General features: G+C 40.8%; 2 protein-coding genes and 1 long non-coding RNA gene across 4 annotated transcripts in view; all 3 read right to left on the bottom strand.

The window, feature by feature from the left end:
* Positions 1-6,989, bottom strand: part of LOC113163392 — a 57,040-nt gene extending 50,051 nt beyond the window's left edge. The window contains exons 1-2 of the long non-coding RNA XR_003298893.1: positions 6,869-6,989; positions 5,683-5,733 (exon numbers count right to left, since the gene is read on the bottom strand). This is a non-coding gene — a long non-coding RNA (uncharacterized LOC113163392). The remainder of the gene's footprint in view (positions 1-5,682; positions 5,734-6,868) is intronic.
* Positions 2,195-3,587, bottom strand: tnnt2c (troponin T2c, cardiac). The gene has a single exon (XM_033325857.1). It carries the CDS (start codon positions 3,419-3,421, stop codon positions 2,591-2,593), a length of 831 nt encoding a protein of 276 aa, XP_033181748.1. The 5' UTR covers positions 3,422-3,587; the 3' UTR covers positions 2,195-2,590.
* A 446-nt stretch (positions 6,990-7,435) lies between the features above and the next one.
* On the bottom strand, positions 7,436-19,572 carry LOC113163389 (cryptochrome-1-like). Of its 2 annotated transcripts, XM_026361960.1 has the most exons (14): positions 18,662-19,571; positions 13,062-13,170; positions 12,830-12,972; positions 12,488-12,672; positions 12,272-12,360; positions 11,922-12,062; positions 11,204-11,515; positions 10,961-11,112; positions 10,642-10,844; positions 10,185-10,301; positions 9,967-10,065; positions 9,707-9,784; positions 9,411-9,515; positions 7,436-8,302 (listed from the first exon to the last, which is right to left on the bottom strand). In XM_026361960.1, exons 1-13 carry the CDS (start codon positions 18,817-18,819, stop codon positions 9,415-9,417), a joined length of 1,887 nt encoding a protein of 628 aa, XP_026217745.1. In that variant the 5' UTR covers positions 18,820-19,571; the 3' UTR covers positions 7,436-8,302; positions 9,411-9,414. The 2 variants fall into 2 exon arrangements, with proteins under 2 accessions (XP_026217745.1, XP_026217746.1); XM_026361961.1 differs by lacking the exon at positions 9,967-10,065 and having other exon boundaries at positions 18,662-19,572.
* Positions 19,573-20,870: the final 1,298 nt, after the last annotated feature.

Here is a 20,870-nt window from a genome sequence, read left to right as displayed (position 1 = left end):
AAATATATGGCTGTTTGTGTGACTCTCATTCCTGTGTGAGCGTGCTCATCTTTTAGCCGTCAGTGACTGCAGCACGATGTATTTTCACCTTTGCCATGTAGTAGAGGCAGCTATTATGTAGAAACAGTGATTTAAAGTGCAATTCAGGTGAGATCTGTTTGGAGTATACTCACATCTTCAAGTGCCTGTCTGGCATGAGAAGGGATTTGTGGTTAAGTAGAAAGACAAAGGAGGTGTTTACTTGAAGTATTAAGCAGTCCACTTGCAAAGAAATACCCATTATCTTTCAGGAATTTAGACAAGCCTCTTATTTTCCTTAAATTAAACCATCCAAAACTCTACCCTGTCAAGGTTAGATACAGTATCTACATTATACTGACTTCCGAGCACAGACAGAGCTCTAATCCTGTAACAGTTTAAGGAAATTCTTGAAGTGCTGAGAGAACAAACACTGACAGAAAATGTGGCCGGAGAACATCCCCACAATGCAGAATAATACACAACTGAACAGTGCTGCAGTATCATCAGCATCACTCTAATTAAAATACAAATATTCTATGGACAATAAAACGGCATAATAAGCTCCCAATCAGAGTAGAACGTGTGGCCCAGGAGCTGTCAATAATGCAGCACTTACATTATTCTCTAGTGTCTGCTGGGTACTAACGAGCAGACAACACCCTTTAATGACCCTGTAGCTGCTGTTCTTAGTGCACAGACACACACACACACACACACACACACACACGTATGCGTCCTTTCTTTTGTCAGACTTCAATGGGATCCATCTCAACGGAGCAGTAGCAGGGCAGATAAACTGAAATAAACTGAATCCAGCAACAAGTTGTTATCCATTAAACTTCCGCAGCAGCAGAGTTTTGAGAACATCTTGTTCCACAGTGCAACAGGAGCGTTCGACTGATGCACCAGTATGTCCACATGCTGTCAAGTTAGGTGCAGACCCCCCCCCCCACCACACACACTTAAGCTAAAGCAGAGGGGTGAATATGTGAGTGGGCGTGTTGAGTAAGGCTGCAGGGGGATATAGAGACCCTAGACAGCCTCTCCCTGTCTCTATGGTAACCTGTTGGCATTACTGCCATGTCTAAAAAGCTTTAACGGCTTGTCATGGCCATAAGAGCCAAACAGCAGAAAGACATTAACAGTCCAAGCCAGACAACGATCAAAACCTGCAGGGGAGAGATATTTCCCTGTAACTTAGCTGTTCACCAATAAAGTCGGTAATGCTGTGTTTTCCCTGCTGTGCACTCAAAATGTCTGAATGCACCTGAAGGGATAATTGGTTTGCAGACAAAACGTACTTATGAGCCACTGAACTTATTAGCTATTATTTAGTTAGACCACATTTCTATTGAAATACACTGTAGAATAAAAAGCAGCATATGGAAAACGGGCTGCCTCAGTTCTTCATTTAACAAGAGAAAGGTACTTCCTGATTCTGTATACATTTAGTTATGTAATGCACCTTTTCCAGCAACATCTGTATAACTATAGTTTAATTCAGTGCTGTAGAGCCACCTAGTGGAAATGTCACCACTGTTTATAGTGTGATTTAAGCTTTTTAATGAGCGACCTGGATTAAACCTGTAAACAGTTTGATCAGACACGGTTTTAATAAGTTGCTTAATAGCCAACAGTAAACATAACTATTGATAATTAATAATGTTTAGTTTAACGATAAATAAGTTGCAGCATTAGTACAACAAGAGTTGTTTGTACTAATCAGAGACTGTATGAGTCTTTCACCCTTTCTTATACAATTCCTAAATGTCCGTGTATTCAGCTAATTCTGTGCGAGTATGTAATAAGAATCCTCTTCAGTTATCCTTTAACTTTGGAACAACTGGGTCTGGCTGATTGCAGCTCATCACACACAGCAGACTCCTGGGGTGTTTGGCTCTTGACCTTTCAGTCAACAGTTGGGTCTTTTTGCTAAAAAAACACTGCTGCTAGTCCTGAGCTTCAGAGACTGAATTAGCTCCATAAAAAGTCAGCTGTTGGACTGCACCTGTTAAGACTTTTCAGCCACACCCACAGTGGCACTGCTTCTCCAAACCCCCCCCATTAAAAGAAGTATTAATACTGTGAAACAAGCCAGATTAGTACATGACAGCAATGTTACTATAGAACAGGTTCCTTTATTGGAAACAAATAACATGTTTGACACCTTACTTGAAGACTTTTAATCCACTGATCATACATTTTAGAATATCATCAAGTCAATGTTTGTGGGCAGGTAAAATAAAACGCAGGTGACAACATCCAATTAGAAAGTGTATTTGAGGAAAGTAGTGAAAACAACCACCACACGTTCCATCAATTTAATACAGTCTTCAACCACAGCTTCTGAGCAGATGAGCGGCTGAATACCAACATCAGTAAGTTGGAACAATCACAGACAATTATACAAAACTCAAGATGTTGCTTGATTTACTTCATGTGATTCCCTAGAGCCCCCGGCCCCTCAAAGTTCCCCCTCAAACTGCACACAGTATTTGGGATAACTGATTTGGAAACGAGCCAGACAGTCCTCAACAACTTGGTCGTTCAGTTGATATTGAGAGGCAACCTACTTCCAGGAGCCAGACTTGCCTTTAGCCCCACGGGAGGTCTTGGATGTTTTGGAGCCCCTCTGGTGGTCGCTCACTCGGTTCCGGAGCACGTAGATGTCATACCTCTGCCTCTTGAGCTTTTCGCCCAGATCAAACTTCTCAGCATGCAGCTGGTGGAGCCACTGCCAGAGTTCCTGTGCCTTCTCTGCCAGCTTCTCCTGGTTCAAGTGGTCGATGTTGAGCGGCTTCTTGCGCTCCAGCAGGGCCTTCTTCTTCTCTTCTCGTGCAGTCAGCTTCTTGCCCTTCTTCTGGTCCACCTTCTGCAGGTAGCTACCAAAAGACTTGTTGGAGAATAGCTTCTTCTTCTTAGCATCCTCCTCAGCACGCAGCTTGGCTGCCTCTTCTTCGCGCCTCGCCCTCTCCTCGGCCACCCGTGCTTGGCGTTCACGCTCCTGCTCTGTGCGGATGCGCTGCTGTTCGGCTCTGTCAGAGCGGCGGCGCTCGATGCGCTGACGCAGCGCTATCAGCTCTTCCTCCTCTTTCTGGCGGTTGGTGAAATGCAGCTCGATCAGCCCCTGGAGGTCGTTGAAATCCTTTTCTAGTCTCTTGCGATGGAGGTCATCAAAATCCACCTTCTCACCATCTGGGAGCTTTGGAGGAGCAATATTTGGCACGTAAGTTGTTTTAGGCCGTGGTTTGGACTCTTCTTTATGCTCAGTCTCCTCTGCATACTCTTCTTTGTCTTCTACTTCATCATCCTGCTCCTCTTCAACAACCTCTTCCTCTTCATCAACCTCTTCTTCCTCCTCCTCCTCATACTCTTCCACAATTTCCTCAGTGTCTGACATGATGGAAACTTGAAGGCGTTCCAGGAAAAAGGAGGAAGATGAACACCGAGACCAGCTGGTGTCTTCACACGAGAGATGACTGGGGTCTCGGGCAGGCAGCTGCAGGTTTTTAAGGGTTTCCCTTTATCATGTGACCGTAGGCCAACCAAAGTCTCCAGAGTGTGGGTCAGCAGCAGGGCGGATTTTGAGACAGATGGAATAGTCTATTTTCTCCTTCCCCGAGTCTTGCCACACACACACACACACACACACACACACACACACACACACACACACACACACACACAGATCCCCTACAGACCCTCCTGCTCTCTGCTCTGACCCTGCAGCACTCCTCATTCCTTTGTATGGACAAGATGAGAGACTATTTCAGATACACAACAGATGAACACACACACACACACACACACACTTGTGCTTTACAGTCTAACAAACCAACACGTAGTATAATCCAGAGCAAATAGCATCCACACTTTAAAGACCTACTGAATAGCTGACAAGAGGTTGTGGAAGTAGAAATATAGAGGATAATCAGAAAGGAGCCACAGCTGCTTACTAAATTGTGGATAGTCTCAGTCCCTTCTGTGAACAGTCTTTTTAAATATCTAATGTGTCTGCAATTTGGGGAACTTGCTAATCCATCACAATAGTTTAAAAGCCACCATGTGGCATTTAAGAACTTCCATTAACAACGCTCATTACAATGTCTTAAGCACAAGAGAGCTGGAGATAATTTTAATGATGGCAAGTTACAGCTGTCACAATTTCTCAAATGAGCTAATACCTCGAATACCCTGTGCCCTGCAGCATCAACAATCCCATGTTATTTTTGTATTAAATAAAACTCAGAAATAGCATGTTTAAAAAGCTTTACATTTAGATTTCAATTCAGACAAATGGAAGTTTCCATTTCAATTTATCCATCCATCTAAATTTGCAACTCTGGTTTAAATTAACTGCATTTACTATGTTTCCTTATGTTTGTACATTATTACCTCATTGTAAAAGAGCAGAATGACTGCTGCTCTTTTACAATGAGGTAATAATATACAAACATAAGGAAACACAGTAAATGCAGTTAATTTAATTTAGCTGAGCTTTCTGCAAAATATGGCAACACTTAAAGAAAGATAGGCGCCATGAAAGTCCTTCAATAAGAACAATGACGTGCAAGATAAGCTTCACTGCTCTGACATTGGAATGTAATTAAAACATTCTTGCTATTGGAGGCTTTCTGCCTTCAGTGCTGACTGGATTAAAGCCTAATTGCTCCCATGCGTGAACATTTAAATACTGATGTCAAGAACCTATGTTCCCAAGCCTTTAGTTACCAGTGTAAAGGGACAAATGCATTTTTTGGAGGACGAGGTAACTGACAGGGAGAAACAGGTGCTCTGTAGCATCTGAGAATCTCAATTAAAGTGCTTCATGCTGCTTCTCAAGATCACGCTTTTGAGGGTGTTCTTCTGTGCAGTATTCAGGAGACAGCACATTACACTATCTCCACAGAGGTAAAATTCTGTATTATAATAAATATGAAGAACCACAAAACAACCCTAAAGCCTATGAGGATAACCCGTGTCCGTGTCATCCCAGCGTCAACTGAGCTCTACTAACTACTCTCTGTGCACAACATGAAGACAGCAGGTGGTTCCAGTATAATCAAGGGGCTCTTGGTTGCTGGTGGAAAGAGACAACTGTGACTATCAGCAAAGAAAAGCAACAAATGAATGCTATGAATAGCCACGCCGTCGGCTGTTTACCACAGTCCAACAGAAACAAAGTGACAAACCCACGCTACTCTATGTTAAAACTCACAAAATGAAAAACAAGAAAGTAGTTCTTACATTGTGAAGGGGCATTTTCAAATGATAAGTTGTTTATTATAAATAGACAAACATCCCTAATAAAGCAGTACCAAAGGTTTTGCTACGTTGTAAAGAAACCAGTGTTTCTCCCCAGTTTGAGTTACTGGTAAGTTCCTAAACCAGAAACCTGTGTGTGGCTTCTTCTTCAACAGGCAACTCTGGATACACAGAGACCTCATGTGGACAAAACTGTGCAGTGCAACAAGTGTGACCCTTCAGTTTTATACTAACTGTTCAGTTTCAATAAATATCATCATTGAGCACATTACTTGTCTGTGTTTGCTGGGTTTTTGCTGTGCATTTGGTTTCATCAAGTAAACATACTTAAAATGCCTTATTGAAAGAATTTATCCTAATATGCATAAACTAAAGGCAGGAAAATAAAAAACTCACCCATGTGATTGTAGAAGCCCCAGTAGCTCACGTTGACTTTTCCAGAGTGATCTGTGTGCCAGCAGAAATAAAGTATTAATTTATAGGCCCCTATATACGACCTAGATATACACATTTAGAATTTTATCTTAAAAATCAACATTGGTCTGATTTATTCCACAAACCAGTGAAAATGTTCTTTTAAACGGAAAAGTAATTAGTGTGAACTCATTCCACAAGAAATATATAAAATAGATAAGTAAAAAGACAGGAAAGAAAACTAATTTAAAAAGTCATTAAGAATTACGATGATTTAAGAATGTTTAGTATTTTTTGCTGAATCCAGTGGAAGCTATGACTAAGCTATGGTATGCTAGCTAGCTTAAAAATCTTAAGTGTAATGATGCTAACTTTAAACTTTAGCCAACTGCAACGCATTTACCATATAATAAATACAGCCACTATTTCTTGTAAAGTTACCTATTCAAGTTATCTCAGTGGCAGTTTAGGTTTACTAGCTAATATTAGCTAGAAGTCACCATTTACAAATGTAATTGATCAAATCATTGATTCTGTGTGTGCTAACTTGTTTTAGCTTCAATACACAGCATAAAGAGTAAATAAGCTTAAAGTGACTTGAATTTACACACAGTCATTGACTTTTTGTGTGCTAACGTGTTTGCTAACATGTTTGCTAACATGTGTTTGCTAACATGTGTTTGCTTATCATTTAACTTCCACACATGACCTCAAAGAGGTAAAAGCAGAAAGTACACATGTTCATCAACCAGCCATTTATTTTTGGTGTGCTAACATGTTTTAGCTTATCTTCAGCCTCAACAAACAGCCTAAAAACAATAAAAGTAACACCAACAGAATTAGAATAGTAAAAGGTAACATTAACTATTGACACACAAGTTAAATATTCAAAGTCTTGGTGTGCTCACTTGTGTTAGCTTCTTTAGCTTCATCAGACAACCTAACGTCAAGCTAGCTGGACGGACATAAACTAGCAGCAACGATTAACACACCTTAAAACAAGCCCAGCTGCCACTTAATTGTAATTGTGGGACGACACACCTGTTAATTAATCAAACCTAGTCACTAATTACAGGTGTTAAGTTGTGTTACTTTAAACTTTAGCTACATCACAACTATACTCTAGGTTAAGCTAGCTGGACGCTCCCCTCCCTTCACTCTTACACACCTGTTGATTAATCAAAGCTTGTCATTCATTCAGCCAGTAGTCTTCACCTTCACTCTTTCCATTCAACACTCATGCTAATAGAGATAATAATAATATGTAGTGACCTTTGTTTGATGGTGTTCAGATTCATTTAACAACTCAGGAGAAGTGACCTTTAATAGGGACCAGCGGGGCTGCTGATTGGTCACACTGTCACAGGCCTTAAATGGTATGTTGGGCGGGACTGAATGTCAAACCCCGCCCCCTGCGGCACATGTCTCCCATGTGTTCCTGTTATTTGGCCCCGCCCAGCAGCTCAGCTGTTATGAAAGCAGAGACGCGTGCGTGCGTGTGTGTGTGTGTGTGTGTGTGTGTGTGTGTGTGTGTGTGTGTGTGTGTGTGTGTGTAACAGACCGAAACAAAAACTGGTAAAATAACCTGCTTTAATAATCCTCACTCAGTCATACATAACCTACACTACACAATACATGTATAACTACATATAAATATATATATATATATATATATGTGTGTGTGTGTGTAACTATTTTTACCATTCAGAGTCCAAGAACAGACTGAAACCATGTGTATATTTAACCAAGTTTTTATTAAACAAGCACATTTAGAAGAAACAAGGAGCAAGTGACGTAGTTCTCTCCAGTGTGTGTGTGTGTGTGTGTGTGTGTACACTAAGGATTATACAGGGGAAACACCATGATATGAAGACTGTACTCCTGTCACCTTATGTCAAATACCATCGACAAGGGAAATTAGCTGATAGTTAATGTCTTACTGATATTGCCTATACAGTGGTACAGAATCAAACTGTTAAGTACTGACACAGAAAAGGAAATTATCAAAACACTTGTTTGTTGCTGACAGATGCACTGGATGGCTCAGAAATGAGAAAACTGGGAAGCAGAATAGAGAGGAGAGGACAGGTGGCTGCATGATCACAAGATCGCTCACCTTTATTATATTTTATTTTGGAATGGACGGTCTAAATGTTTTCAATTTTATTGAAAATTTTCTCCCAAAAAGAAAAAAAAATCCATCCACAATGATTTCTCATATCAAAAATATATCAATGGCTCTATGGCTACACAAAGAGAGAAAACACACATACAATATCCAAATATGTACAAGTTGTATGTGAGCTGAAATTAGCAAATTCCTTATATACACAAGGACTTTTGTCCCAGCAATATTAACCCAAAGATAAGCACAGTGTTATAGCCTCTCCCAGTGATGTCAGCACTGGCCGGGCCATGAAGTCCACATCATAATATACAGTCCAATTACTGGAGAAACTTTTACTTGTGAATGTGTTTTAAAGACGGGTTCATTTGCTCCTTCTGAAGGTGTGTTCATGCAAGATTGTAGTGCTGTAACAAAAATGTTAAGTCTTAGCGTCCACTTCATGTTGGCTGTACACACAGCGGACGTCTGCAAACGCTGTGTAGAGAAAAAAAAGGGGACACAAATATACACTGATAAATGGAAACGACCAGGAAAAATACAGATGCATCCTAAAGAGATCACCTCAAGTTTTTACTTACAACTAAAATGGTAAGTCTGGTTTCATCCTATGACATATGGTTATTCTTACTATCAGTAAATTCATAAATAAATAAATCAAGAGTTTAGTAATGACATATATTAAAAACATGCTGCCATAATTCCTCTCTACACCAACAAACTTGCAGCTGAAAATAGTCCCTGATTAATGCACCATTTACTCTTACTTTGAGCAACATTTGCTAAAAATTGCGGCATCAAGCCATTTTAATAAAAAGGAATGTAAATATTTCTTCCATTCCACCTTCAAGATTAAGGTTTTCAAAAAGAACAAATAGGTTTGAAGCAGAGACAGGAAAGTAGAACTAATGCATTGTTGGGTTGGTGTTTTCATGGGTTTTGTTGACAGCAGAAAAAGCGCAGATTAAATAGCAGATATTTATATTTAGGGGTGTGACACTGTGACACACATGTCCACAGTCTCATCATGAGGCCTGTTAGATATCCAGTCTCTCTAGCAGTGGAGTCTCTTGCATATTAATAGCAGCTCCCAGACTCCACCACATGATACTAAATCCCAGAAAGCAGATATTTCTTGTTGTAAGAGGACCTTTCACTTGGCTTTGTGTGCAGGCTTTGCATTAACAAAGTGCATTGTGTCGTGCTGCTATCAGCGGCTGCTCTAGCGTGCTGCACTTCATATTTCATACTTCGCATTTCAGTTGTGTTGTGAGGTGTTCACGACAATACACAGTGTAGGTAATCCGTGTTTCCAAATCCTCCAAAAAACAAGGTATGAACTGAATTGTTAAACAAATATTTAAGTCTTGAGAGCATTTCTGAGAGAATTAGAACTTAAAGATGAAATATTTCTAGATTTTACACTGTAGCACTAACTTTTAGTGGATTTACTGTGACCTCTGCTCTGAAGGATTTCATTTAAAGGAGCACAAAGGTTTCCAACTGAAGGTCCAATAGAAGTTTTTTCATCCTATATTCTGAGACCTTCAGTTGGTTATATGTTTTGGTTAAGTTTCCAACTAACCTTTCTAGTGGCTACTCTGTCTCTGCACTTTAGAGCCTTTGCCATTTCCAGAGTCCTCGCTGTGCCGTTTTCCACTGGTCTGAGGTGTGGAGTGGTGTTCAGACCCTGAAAAAACATGTCGGCACAGTTTTAAAAAAACATCGACAGTTTCTGTAAATGACCACAATAATAAAACATGTAGCTTAGGCTGATACAGTACGGTGCTATGGAGGCTATGAATGCTTTGATCTAAATCATCTAAGAATCTGTCGCCTTAATATCAATCAAATAAGAATTAATCACTGTGTCTTTCTCACCTTTTTGAACAACAGGTGCAGGAATCTGCTGGGTGCCTTGAGTGTAACACATCATACTGGAACTGGGGGCTACATAACCTGGAAATTCAAGCAAGATTCAAATTAGCTGAGACGTTGCTGGACCTCAACAATACTGCATGAAGCAACATAAATGTGACAAGGACAGGCAAACAAGTGTGGTGTAAAGGAAAGCAGTGGGACTGATGCATGCACAAGTGAGATGAATGAAGAATGAAAGTGTAGCAGGTGCCGGCCCCCACCCTGCTGGCGTGTGCCGATGCTTGTTTGTGGATCCCCTTGCAGATACATCATGACGCCACTTTGCCAATCTGCCTGGGAGTGAACCGGCATCTGATAGCCTAAGAAACAACCATCAACTAACTTTTCTTCATAGATATGGATTGAGTACCAGTGGTTACATAGGAAGCTTTGAGGAAGGTTTGGAGCGAGAGAAGAGGGGAGCTACTGCGTCACTTACTAGATGCAGCTGCAGCACTGTGTGTAGCCTCACTGGGGAATCCCATCACGTCTGACGGCGTCTCACTGTTAACATTACCATTGCCACTGGAGTTGGACGGAACTGTAGCCAAAAGACCTAAGGACACAATGAGCCAGCTGTCAACAGCTTATATGAAGTACAGCAGCTTCACACAGACAACATCACATCAATGGAAGTTTAGTATGAAGGACATATACTGGAGCAATATGTATCTTGATATAAGCGTTATAAGTCTGATAAATTACAGATAGAAACAACAGATTTTTGACCTCAAAGGGTTTTAAAACTTTAGGAAGAGTTTAAGATGAATCTACTATTAAAGTTATAATTATAGATATATTAGATTTAACCCTTTACCCCCTTAAACATTAAAGTATTTCCTTGCATCTATTGTTGCTGCTTCATATTAATATTAAAGTTTGTGTCGTGTTCTTACCGAGGCCTCTGTAACAGGAGAGCTGCTGGTAAATCTGTTTCATTCGCTCGATGTTGAGGCAGCTGGCCTCTGCGTGGTGCACCATGGGCTTTGGATAATGCACTCCAATGATGCATTTAGCCGCCTTCTGAACACTCTCCGGAGCATTCCAGGGATCGTAAATATACTTGGCTGGAAATCCCCTCAGAATGGGTAGATAGCGCCTGAGTGAAGGGACGGAGAAACTTAGTGTACAGTGCGTTAACAACAAGCATTTATTACATGTCTGGACTGAAGTTGGAACAAGAAATAAAAACTGTTTTAATAATAGTAACTCTACCGTATGTAATCTCCGTTGGGGTCTGTGCGTCGGCCAAAACCCACAGGGCAGTAGCAGTGGAAGAACTGCTGGAAAAAAGAGCTGCAGGAGAGCCACATCCAGCTGCCTGCGTTAACACTCCAGTCTGCATCCAGCAGCAGCTCCTCAAACACCTGAGCACACACACACAACCAAACTTTGTAGCATCTGGGAAACAAAAAGCCTTTTGTTATCGTTCAGTCCTGTTCAATGTGCATAGTCTACCTTCATGCCCTCCTCCCAGCTGATCCACAGGTCTCCTCTGGTCAGGAAACAGGCCACAGCGTGTCGGGCCAGGTGATGGATCCAGCCCTCCTGCCTCAGCTGTGTCATGATGGCGTCGATCCAGGGGAAGCCGGTCCGACCCTCTGCCCACTTAGCCAGCGCCTCTGGGTTGCGGTCCCAAGGGATCTGAACGCAGATGGGGTTGCTCTCCATCTTGTCGAAGCAGGGGTTGTTGGTGGCAGCCGTGTAGAAGAACTCGCGCCACAGCAGTTGACCGTAGAGCGAGAGTGGGGGGGAGCTGTTTTTCTTCACCTTGTAGGGATTGGATCAAATCAAAAATCAACAATCAACACAAATTTAAATATGTTTTATTTGTGTTTTCAAAATCATCCATGAACAGTGAAAAAAGGCATACTGGAATACTGACATATCCAGTATAGCTGCAGACTTCTCCACAACCTCCAAATAGTAGCCAGAGAAGTCAACAAAATGTCTAACATACCATTACCAGGAGGAGTTTTCTCTGAAGTGCATATTTAAAGTTGAAGCATTTCCTTTGGTAAACGTGAACCATGAAATGCTTCCATTTCAGTTTAAGTTTCACATATAAGCAGCATCTCCAGGTATTTCTCCCCCTGCAGCTGCTTCTTCACCCCATTTATGTCACATGCAGGAACCTCTGTCAACCACCTATGTGGAAAAGTATCCAGTGACTTACCTTCCTGTAGAGGTCAGTGAGCTTGAAGTAGAACAGACGACAGGAGAGGCAGCCAAAGCGCAGGTAAGGGCTGAGGCCTGTTGGGCTGGCGAGCAGTGAGTTGGCATTCATTCTGGGACGCTCAAAGTTGGCCACCCAAGCCTGAGCAACATCATCAGATATAAAATTGTGTGAGATTTGTGTGTCACTTAGTAAACAAGGCAACTACAGATTAACATTTGAGTTCAAATCAACTCAGGGGAGGAGAACTGAGCAGTTTGACAAATGCAGCCTGTGTTTCTTTTAAGCTGTAGGCTGAATCATGTCTAAAGAAATGTTCTCAAAGCTGGTTATTTTTTACTTTGACTGACCTTCCTCTCCAAATGCCTCTCAAGGCGTGTGAGGGCTTCAGTCTCTCCCCCCGGCCACACAGCTGAAGACAGACCTTCTGTATCAAAACCTGCAGGAATTACATCCAAAGCATGCATTTAGATTCACTTATACCTGTTTTTATGCTTCATCTAAACATAAGCTGCTCAGTTATTAGAGCTGACGCGGACACTGTGCTTCTCTCTGACTTCACTCACCCAGTTCCTCCAGGGAGGGGACCCCAAACTTGTCATCATGGTCTTCAGATAGTGGCGTAGAGCATTTTCCCATGATCTCAGCTGTGATGGACTCTGCAGGCATCTCCACTGCATCCATATGACTGATGAGGGTTTGGAACCGCTTGTAGGTGAGAGGCGACTGACCCCCATTCAGCTCTATGATCCTGCGGGAGGACATGAGAACAGACAAAGTTAGGACATACAAGACACACATAGATCTATTTTTATGGCAAAAAAAAAGAATATTACTTGTAACATATTCCTTGTTTGAGTTGTTGTGTTGCTTCCTCTAATCCTGCTAAAACCTTGGTATTAACTCACTTGTCCAGGTCATAGAGCGTGTGCGAGATGCGAACTGTCACCTCCACCCCAGCCTCTGAGGCCAGCTTCTTAATAGCTGCATCTCGCTCCTTCCCAAAGGGCTCTGAGTCATACTCATAAGACAGACGAGTAATCTTCCATTCCTATAGAACAGAGATTGAAAATACTTTAAACGTCGTGTTTAAGGCACCCTGGTACTATTATTTGTGTCAAAATCAGATGAACACGTCACCTTGAAGAGTCTGGGAAAGACATCAGTGGGTTGGCCTCGTATCACAAACAGACGAGAGTTGAGCTTACGGAGGCTGGAGTCCAAGTCCTCAAGACTCTGCAGTAAGAACCTGAAGGACATCAGGAAGAAGGACATGGTTAATAATAAAGCATCACCAAAAATGAAAAACTATTTATATAATTGCATTAATGTTTTTTAAATGCATAACAAATGCAGCACTTTTTAATCAGATTTAATCACTGACCGTGGCTCAAATGTTTTATTTAGTGTTGCACTTTATGATGACAGAGATGATTTTAATCAGTTACAAACATCAGCGTTTATGACAAATTCATGTGAAACACTGAGACCTAGTCATGTTTTAACACTTATGTTCTGTTGGGAATGAAAACATGTCTGTCAGCAAAGCCAAAGGGTCAACAATGAGAAGAGAACGGGTGTGAGAGTCATCTGGTACGTCTGACCAGGATAATGTTGGTGAAGCAGGAGAACCAAACTTAACAACCCACATTTCTAGTAAATGTGTCACTGTTGGTTAGCTAACACCGCCACAGGCTGATTAAAGCAGGAAATCAACATTCTGATGAGTTTTTCTAGTGCAACTCTACCAAAACAATCGGTTTCACCAGACTCTGATTTCACCCTTTTAAAGACACATTATTCATTTTCTGGTAAAGTAACAAATACAAACAAAAACAAGCTCTTCTGAGGTGTCGACTTCAGCTCCAGAAAACTGTGAGAGACACTTTGTTCATTATTTTGTAACCATGTCAACTTTACACTGAGGAGTAATCTGACACAGAAATGCCTCCTTGAACCTTTCTATCCACCTGGGCTCTTTGTAATGTAATAACGTGATATCATGTTTGTTTCGTTGCATTGAAATTCATGCCTGTGCAAACATCCTGTTATGTAAACTGTTGACATGATTTTGCTCATTTCAGAAGACAACTAACCACCTTTAACATTCACTCCTCACATTATCCCTGCAGAGTTTTAGCAGCATCTATTTTCTTGAGGGCACCAATTTTCTTCTTTGTTTTTCTGACAGCATAATTCCTTCTGAAATAGCACAGTTCCACCTCCACTCTGCATTAATAAGTAAGTGTGACCAGGTTACTGTGCTGAGACGTAGTAAAAGCATCAAATATTTCTGTTCATTACCACCTGAAGCAAAACATTTGTCGAGCACCATCCTGGGCTTTTGTTCTTGCCAGTGTCCCTTGCCATAAAGCAATCAGTGATACCTCATTCATTTTAAAAAGATGGGCCTTGAATTCATTCTTCAGGCTGAATCATGCTGAGACTGGATGAGTCAATCAACCTGGATTCACTTAGATTAAATCATCACTGTATCTGACGTCAGTGAACAGTCACAAAACATAACAACCCAACACAAGTAAATAGGAACATTTTAGTAAATTCAGAACAAACTAATCGCTGTGTATGAGTTCTCATTTTATGAAAAAAAACAGCATGTACTGTGCTTGTATCAGTACAAACCCAACACACCCACAGATCCACACACATCTGCAGACGGAGCAGCAGTAACACGGTGCTTCCCGTGCAGCAGCTATATAAAGTTCGTAGGTGGAAACTTCCTGTATCTTCCAACACTAATCACGACTTTTACTGATTTGAAATCCAGGTGGGTGCTGGGAGTGCACTGTCAAAAGTGAGGACAAAGCTAAAATGCACACAAATGTATCACCACTATGTGAATATTTCAGTAAACAGCTTAAATAGACTCTGTGACAGACAGAATCTGGAAGGTTGTAGCTCAGATCTTAGTCACATTCTTTCTTATTAAGATGAGCCTCTCTTTAAACCAGGCCTCTAACATAAACACATAAATTAAAAGGTTTTGAATATGGATCCTTCAGATAAAACTTTACCAACTAATGATTTAAACATCTAACTATTGTGGTCTCTAGTGGACAAATTATGTAAATGCATTTCTAAACATAACCTTTCTGTATTACTTAATATCTAATACAACATTATTATAGTGGTGATGAGATAATTACATTACATGACTGTATTCATTTTGCAGATGGTTTTCTAAAGCAACTTACATAAAGTGCTTTTAAACCATTTTGGACCAAGTACTAGATGTATCCTTTTAAAAGCCATTCAGTGTGAATGCTATTCCCTCCTGCTTTTCAATGCGAGTTAGCTGCTAATATTGACACAGATTTATTGGAATGTTTTTCCAATATTAACATATGAAACAATATGACAAATTGTTTAATGTAAAGAAATGTAGAAATTCTAAACTAATGTAAAATTTAATCTAAACATTTAACATGTAAAAACTATGCTGCACCACAGAGCTGCAGAGGTTTTCCAGTAGTGATTTCCTATTTTCAACATATGGGAAGTGGCTAAGTGGATTTTCCTGAATGCTTCCAGGAACAGTCTATTCCAGTCTTACAGCAGCTACTGTAAACATTCACATCTGGAAGTGGTTTCAGCCACAGCCTTATGTGACGGCCACTGAGGAGCCCTCTCACATCTCAGTCCTGATTCTGCCAGTCCAAGGACTGGGTTTATGGTCTGTTGTATGCTCGCTGCACAAGAAAGGCAGTGAGCTGGATCTATGTTCATGGAGGGAGTTCAGATAAAGTCAAAGCTAAATTGCAACATCCAACAATAATAACCTGTTTCTCCTTTACTTTTCTATTTTTACTACCTTGGGACACTCGTGCGTCTCTCTTGCTTATTGTAAACAACTCTATTATGGAGCACAGTTGCACACTTGTTTCATTCTCATGAAATTCTTATGTACCTTTACCAGCCCAGCATAACGCTGCTGACAAGATTAAACTGTTTCAAGCAGCTTTGGTGGGTTTAGTGCTCGAGGGTGAGCTGCTCACCACAGACAGTTGGGGTCTGTAGCATGAGAACAGAAGTGGGTCAAACAGACAAGGCGGATGGAAAGTTTATTACTAACATACTGACCTAGATACCGCTGGCTGGGAAAGTTATGCTATGCGATTATGCCATCTGGCATTTACCCGACCCATTCGCCGAGGACCACCCCCAACATCTCAAGGATAGAACTGTTCACGTCTTCATAAGCTATTTAAAAAAGAAGCTGTGCAAGGACAGGTACTAGTCACAGAAGCTGCGGGCTACAGTAAGCTTTTGATAGTCTTCAGCACAATCATTATGTTATCAGATTTTGTTGTTTGCCTTTCTTATCATATCTCATAAGCAAGTGAGCATCTAAACATCTAAACTCAGCAAGAAACTTGCTGAGAAACCCAGAATAAAGCTCAACTCTAGGTTTTGTACAGAGTTTTACATTAAATTAAACTTGCACTGACAGTAAATTGGCTACAAAAAAGAAAAAGAAAAACAGCAGAGACCAGTGGTGCACAAAGCAAACTGTATTATTTTCCAATTTAATTTACCAGGATAGTCTCGCAAGTCAAGAGAGAGATTTGAATTATTTAAATATATTTTTTCTTTGAACATCTGTTTTTAGATGCACGGATGTTTACATTACATGCAGATGTTCAATATGTGCATAACAATAAAATACAGGGCATAAAATCACAGTACATTAAGAGATCTGACTGTGAGTTTTGTGTCACCACATGCAGCTGTTACATAACTAAAGGAAGTGTAACATGGATGCTCCGTAACAAGCGTGCCTTTGCTGCTGCTGTTGCCCCGCTCTCCCCGCCATGGCATCGAAACGCAATGCAAACCAGAGCACACAGCGGGAGAGGAAACAAAACCATCAACCAACACTAGTTAACTGTGCCAGGCAAGCAGTTTACATATAAAGTCGCCCTCATTTAGCAGACTGCAGGCTGCCGCACATCTGTGGGACTGTACTGAATAAATGTCTGGGTCACAGACCAAGCTGGGTGAAAAAGATGCCAGCTTTTTGTTTTGACTGGGGAAACTTCCCACGTAACACCGAAGGTTAACACCGGCTGTTAGCTGAAGGTTAGGAAGGAGAAGGACCCAGCCACCTTTGGGTTACAGGTCAGCGAACAGTCCACTGACCTTAACTGTTATCTCTGGCACCTAAGCTTCATATAATCATTTGTGTAACCTCTGTTCCTGTCTTACACACACACTGACAGCCTGCAGTTCAGGAAATGTCAGTTATGTAAAACTAAAATATTAACAAAATGTGCTGAAATGCACAGTGTCATTTGAGAAAAGCTGCAAAACAGAAAGTGGGACAAAGGAGCAGAAAGTATCTTCCATTGTATGAGTGGGTTTGCATACTGGAAAAGTCTGGGTCTGCAATGACCTCAGATCCCCATGGAAGAACTAACTAATGATTTGAATGCAGTTTACACACTGCTGCCATCTAGTACTACGACGTCAGTGTGTATGAACTGCAATGAGCTCTTGATGAAAGCGTCTGGGAACTGCTGCTCTAAGGGGCACATCACGATAAACCATTTTACAGGCAAGAGTTAAACATTATATCATCCACTTGACTATAATTAACTATAAATACAGTTTAGTTGGGAGGTGATCAACTCTGCAAAACACTGTTTATTCATCTGAGATCACTTTTAAGAGGTGGAGGAAAAAAGTTATGTCATAAAGTATGTTTGATGTCACCGCCCACTATTTATTTGGCCTGATTTAATTATAGGATTGAAAGATGTAATTGATGTTCCCTGTGCTCTTAATGTTTTGTTTTATTTTATAATTTAACCGCACCAACGTTAATAGCTCCTTATAATGTGCTGCATTTTTATCAGTAGGTACAAGTAATTTCTGTTTGTTTGTTTCAGAACAATCATATAATCATTCTGTTACACAACAAAGTTTCTGTATTAAATAATAAAGGAAGTAGCGCTCATGTGTTTGAGTGACTGATGACAAAACTGGGGCAGGTATTAATGAAGATGGATTTTTAAGATAACACCTCGCACCATTAGAAACATGTTTAGATTAGCCACTGAAATGTTTATCAGAGCATCAGAGCAAGTTAGAAACAATAACTAACTTTTACAAATGCTAAAAACACCCTATGACTAACCGCATGCATCTTGCATTGGTTGGTGTATCTGCTCGTGTATGATCCTTTTTGTGGGCACAAAAAGACAAATGACCGCAGGTTATTTTTGTAGGACTCCATCTACAAATATATCTTTTGCATTATTTCATTAATTAATCTATTAGTCTGTATAATACAGGAAAATGCCCTTCATGAATTCCTGCAGCCCAGTGTAAAATACTGAAATAATATTGATGTTTTAGCTGAACATCTCACTTAATGAAAATGACACAAATCATCACAAAAACTGTGTGCATCACTAACCCTGGACTGAAATGCCCCAAAAACCCAGTGCATACCCATACTGTATATTCATACTCATACTGTATATTCATACCCATACTGTATATTCATACTCATACTGTATATTCATACCCATACTGTATATTCATACCCATACTGTATATGCACACATGAAATGCATCTTGCATTATGGAGCAAACCAAAACACACATTTGCATGTGTGCTGTGTGTTCACTCATTCCCTGCATCGTACTACTGCACACATATGCTGCTGCACGTCTGTGTTTGCACGTGGTTGGATGCTGGCTCGTCTTTGCCTCACCTCCACCTGCTGATCCCAACGTTGGACGACCCCGCGAACCAGGGGTCGAGGATGTAGACGCAGCGGACTGAGTCCGCTCCCAGCAGAGATTCCTTGAGCGACGGGTTGTCGTGGAGCCGCAAGCCCTTCCTGAACCAGTGGATCGTATTAATGACCATTACTCAACTGGACGAGTCCTTTTTCTTTTTGAATGATAGAAGTCTTTAGTGGGATCACTCCACTTTAATCCAAGTCGCTCACAGTGTTTTCAGTTTTTATGAATCCAAGAATCAAGACGAGTCCAAATGTTCTGAAGAAGAGTCCCTGTATGCTATTTGAGCATACAACCTGTTACTTCCAGTAATGCAGTCCCACCTTTTAATTAGCCTTGCTCTAATAAAACCTTTTCCATAATGTCGAAGAACTTAGAAACCGACGGCTGCTGAACCATTGGTGCACGAAGCAGCGCGCACGCTGTGAGCCGGCGGGCTTTAGGACCCGGGTGCCTGAGCTGCAGCCTGGCTCGTTGTATAACTTGTTTTTCTGAATGGTGAAAAATAACCGTAGAAATAGACATGAACTAAAACACCGTGCTAGACGAACCCTTCGCAGACATTACTGAAGAGGAGCTGAGTAATTCAGCGCTTGTCATTGGAGGCGGTTGCTGTAGTGAGCGGACACCGTGAATAACGTTACCCAGAAAGCTGGTTATGTAAATACAACTTATCACTGCGATACTGTCCGACTCGTCGTCCTGATGTGACACAGACGAACACGTAGCTGTTCTGGCCCGGTTCTGCTCCCTGTCCCCGCTCTGGATTCAGCAGATGTTTGGAGCAGCGGACGTTAAATCGCTGATTTCTCCACAACGTCACAGAAAAACCGCCGAACCTTCTCGCCGCACCTACGCCCGTAGCTCCGCCCACCCCCGTGCGTGCCCCGCTCTGAGGTCTCTGATTGGTCCGAACGGCTGCTACGTAGCCCAGCGTGGTCACGTTCCTGCAGCGTGCTCCCTCTGCCCTCAGCGTGGAGTCAACATCCCTGAGTGGAGTGATAAACTGAAGGGAGATCATTTAGCAGATTATAACTTAATAATTCTACTTCAAGACGGAGGGGACGCCACTGTGGCATTTTTTAATTTTTTAAAATAACTTAATGGTGACAACTGAACCTTTAATGAGGTGTGTGATGTGTATTGGATGTGCATTTACACCCAGAAGACATGAAGTTGATGCAAAGTGGAAACTTTAACTAGATAAAAAACAAAAACAGGCATGTTTGACATAAAATAACTCGGATTAGCACATATCCTGCAAGTCTGGAATGAGCGCACCGTGCGACCCAGTGTGTGTTATATACTGTAGTACTATAGTATAGTAGTAGTAGTAGTAGTATAGTAGTAGTACTTTAGTAGTACAGCGGCGGGTGAACTTGATATTTCATTTCATAACGTGTACTATGAGCTTTGCCCCACATGCAGGCACTAAAGTTCAGTGCGTCTCTGCTCCCAGGTTCACCTTTATAATAAGGGGTCTGGGCTGTGGCTGGAGTGAACACCAGGTTTGAGTAGTTTCAACTTTCTAAACTTGTTTCTCTTAAAATCTTCCTCTATATCTTGGCTTTATGTATTTATACGTCTTACGTAAATCCCTCTCAGTTGTGAAGCTTTTATACATATTAACCTGCTGCAGCTGTTAAAGCAGCAACATTAGACTGATGTGACCTACTTTTCTATGTACGTGAATGTCTGAAGCTATCTATATTAATCTATAATAAGTTGTTTTAATTGTGTTATATTTCTTTAAATTTGACGTTACTTAATGTCTAAATAAAAAATGCGTCACAATATAATCTTACATAAAATGACGTGTAATTATGCAAGACATGAAAGTTGGACAGTAAAGGTAGTACAGTGTTCAGGCCACTGGGTGGCAGTAAAACATCACACCAACATCCTGTCTAATGACTTATTATAATTAATATTGTTGTTATTGTTATTATTAAAAGGTTATTATTCTATTTTGTTGTTGTGCAGTATTATAATGGAACACTAAATTATACAAAACTCTAATAAGCCATACTTAAATATTAATGTCTACATTCATTTAGAAACAAAATACACTAAATGCTATGAACTAGTTAAAGAAAAATACCTAATGATAAATAGAAATAACATGAAGCTTTATATATTTATATTAACTATAAACAAACTACAAAAACATGTGATTTA

The sequence above is a fragment of the Anabas testudineus genome, chromosome 23, assembly GCF_900324465.2.
Source record: "Anabas testudineus chromosome 23, fAnaTes1.2, whole genome shotgun sequence".
Taxonomy (NCBI): domain Eukaryota; kingdom Metazoa; phylum Chordata; class Actinopteri; order Anabantiformes; family Anabantidae; genus Anabas; species Anabas testudineus.
The sequence above is the reverse complement of the archived record's forward strand: the minus strand, read 5'-3'. Positions and strand labels throughout refer to the sequence as shown.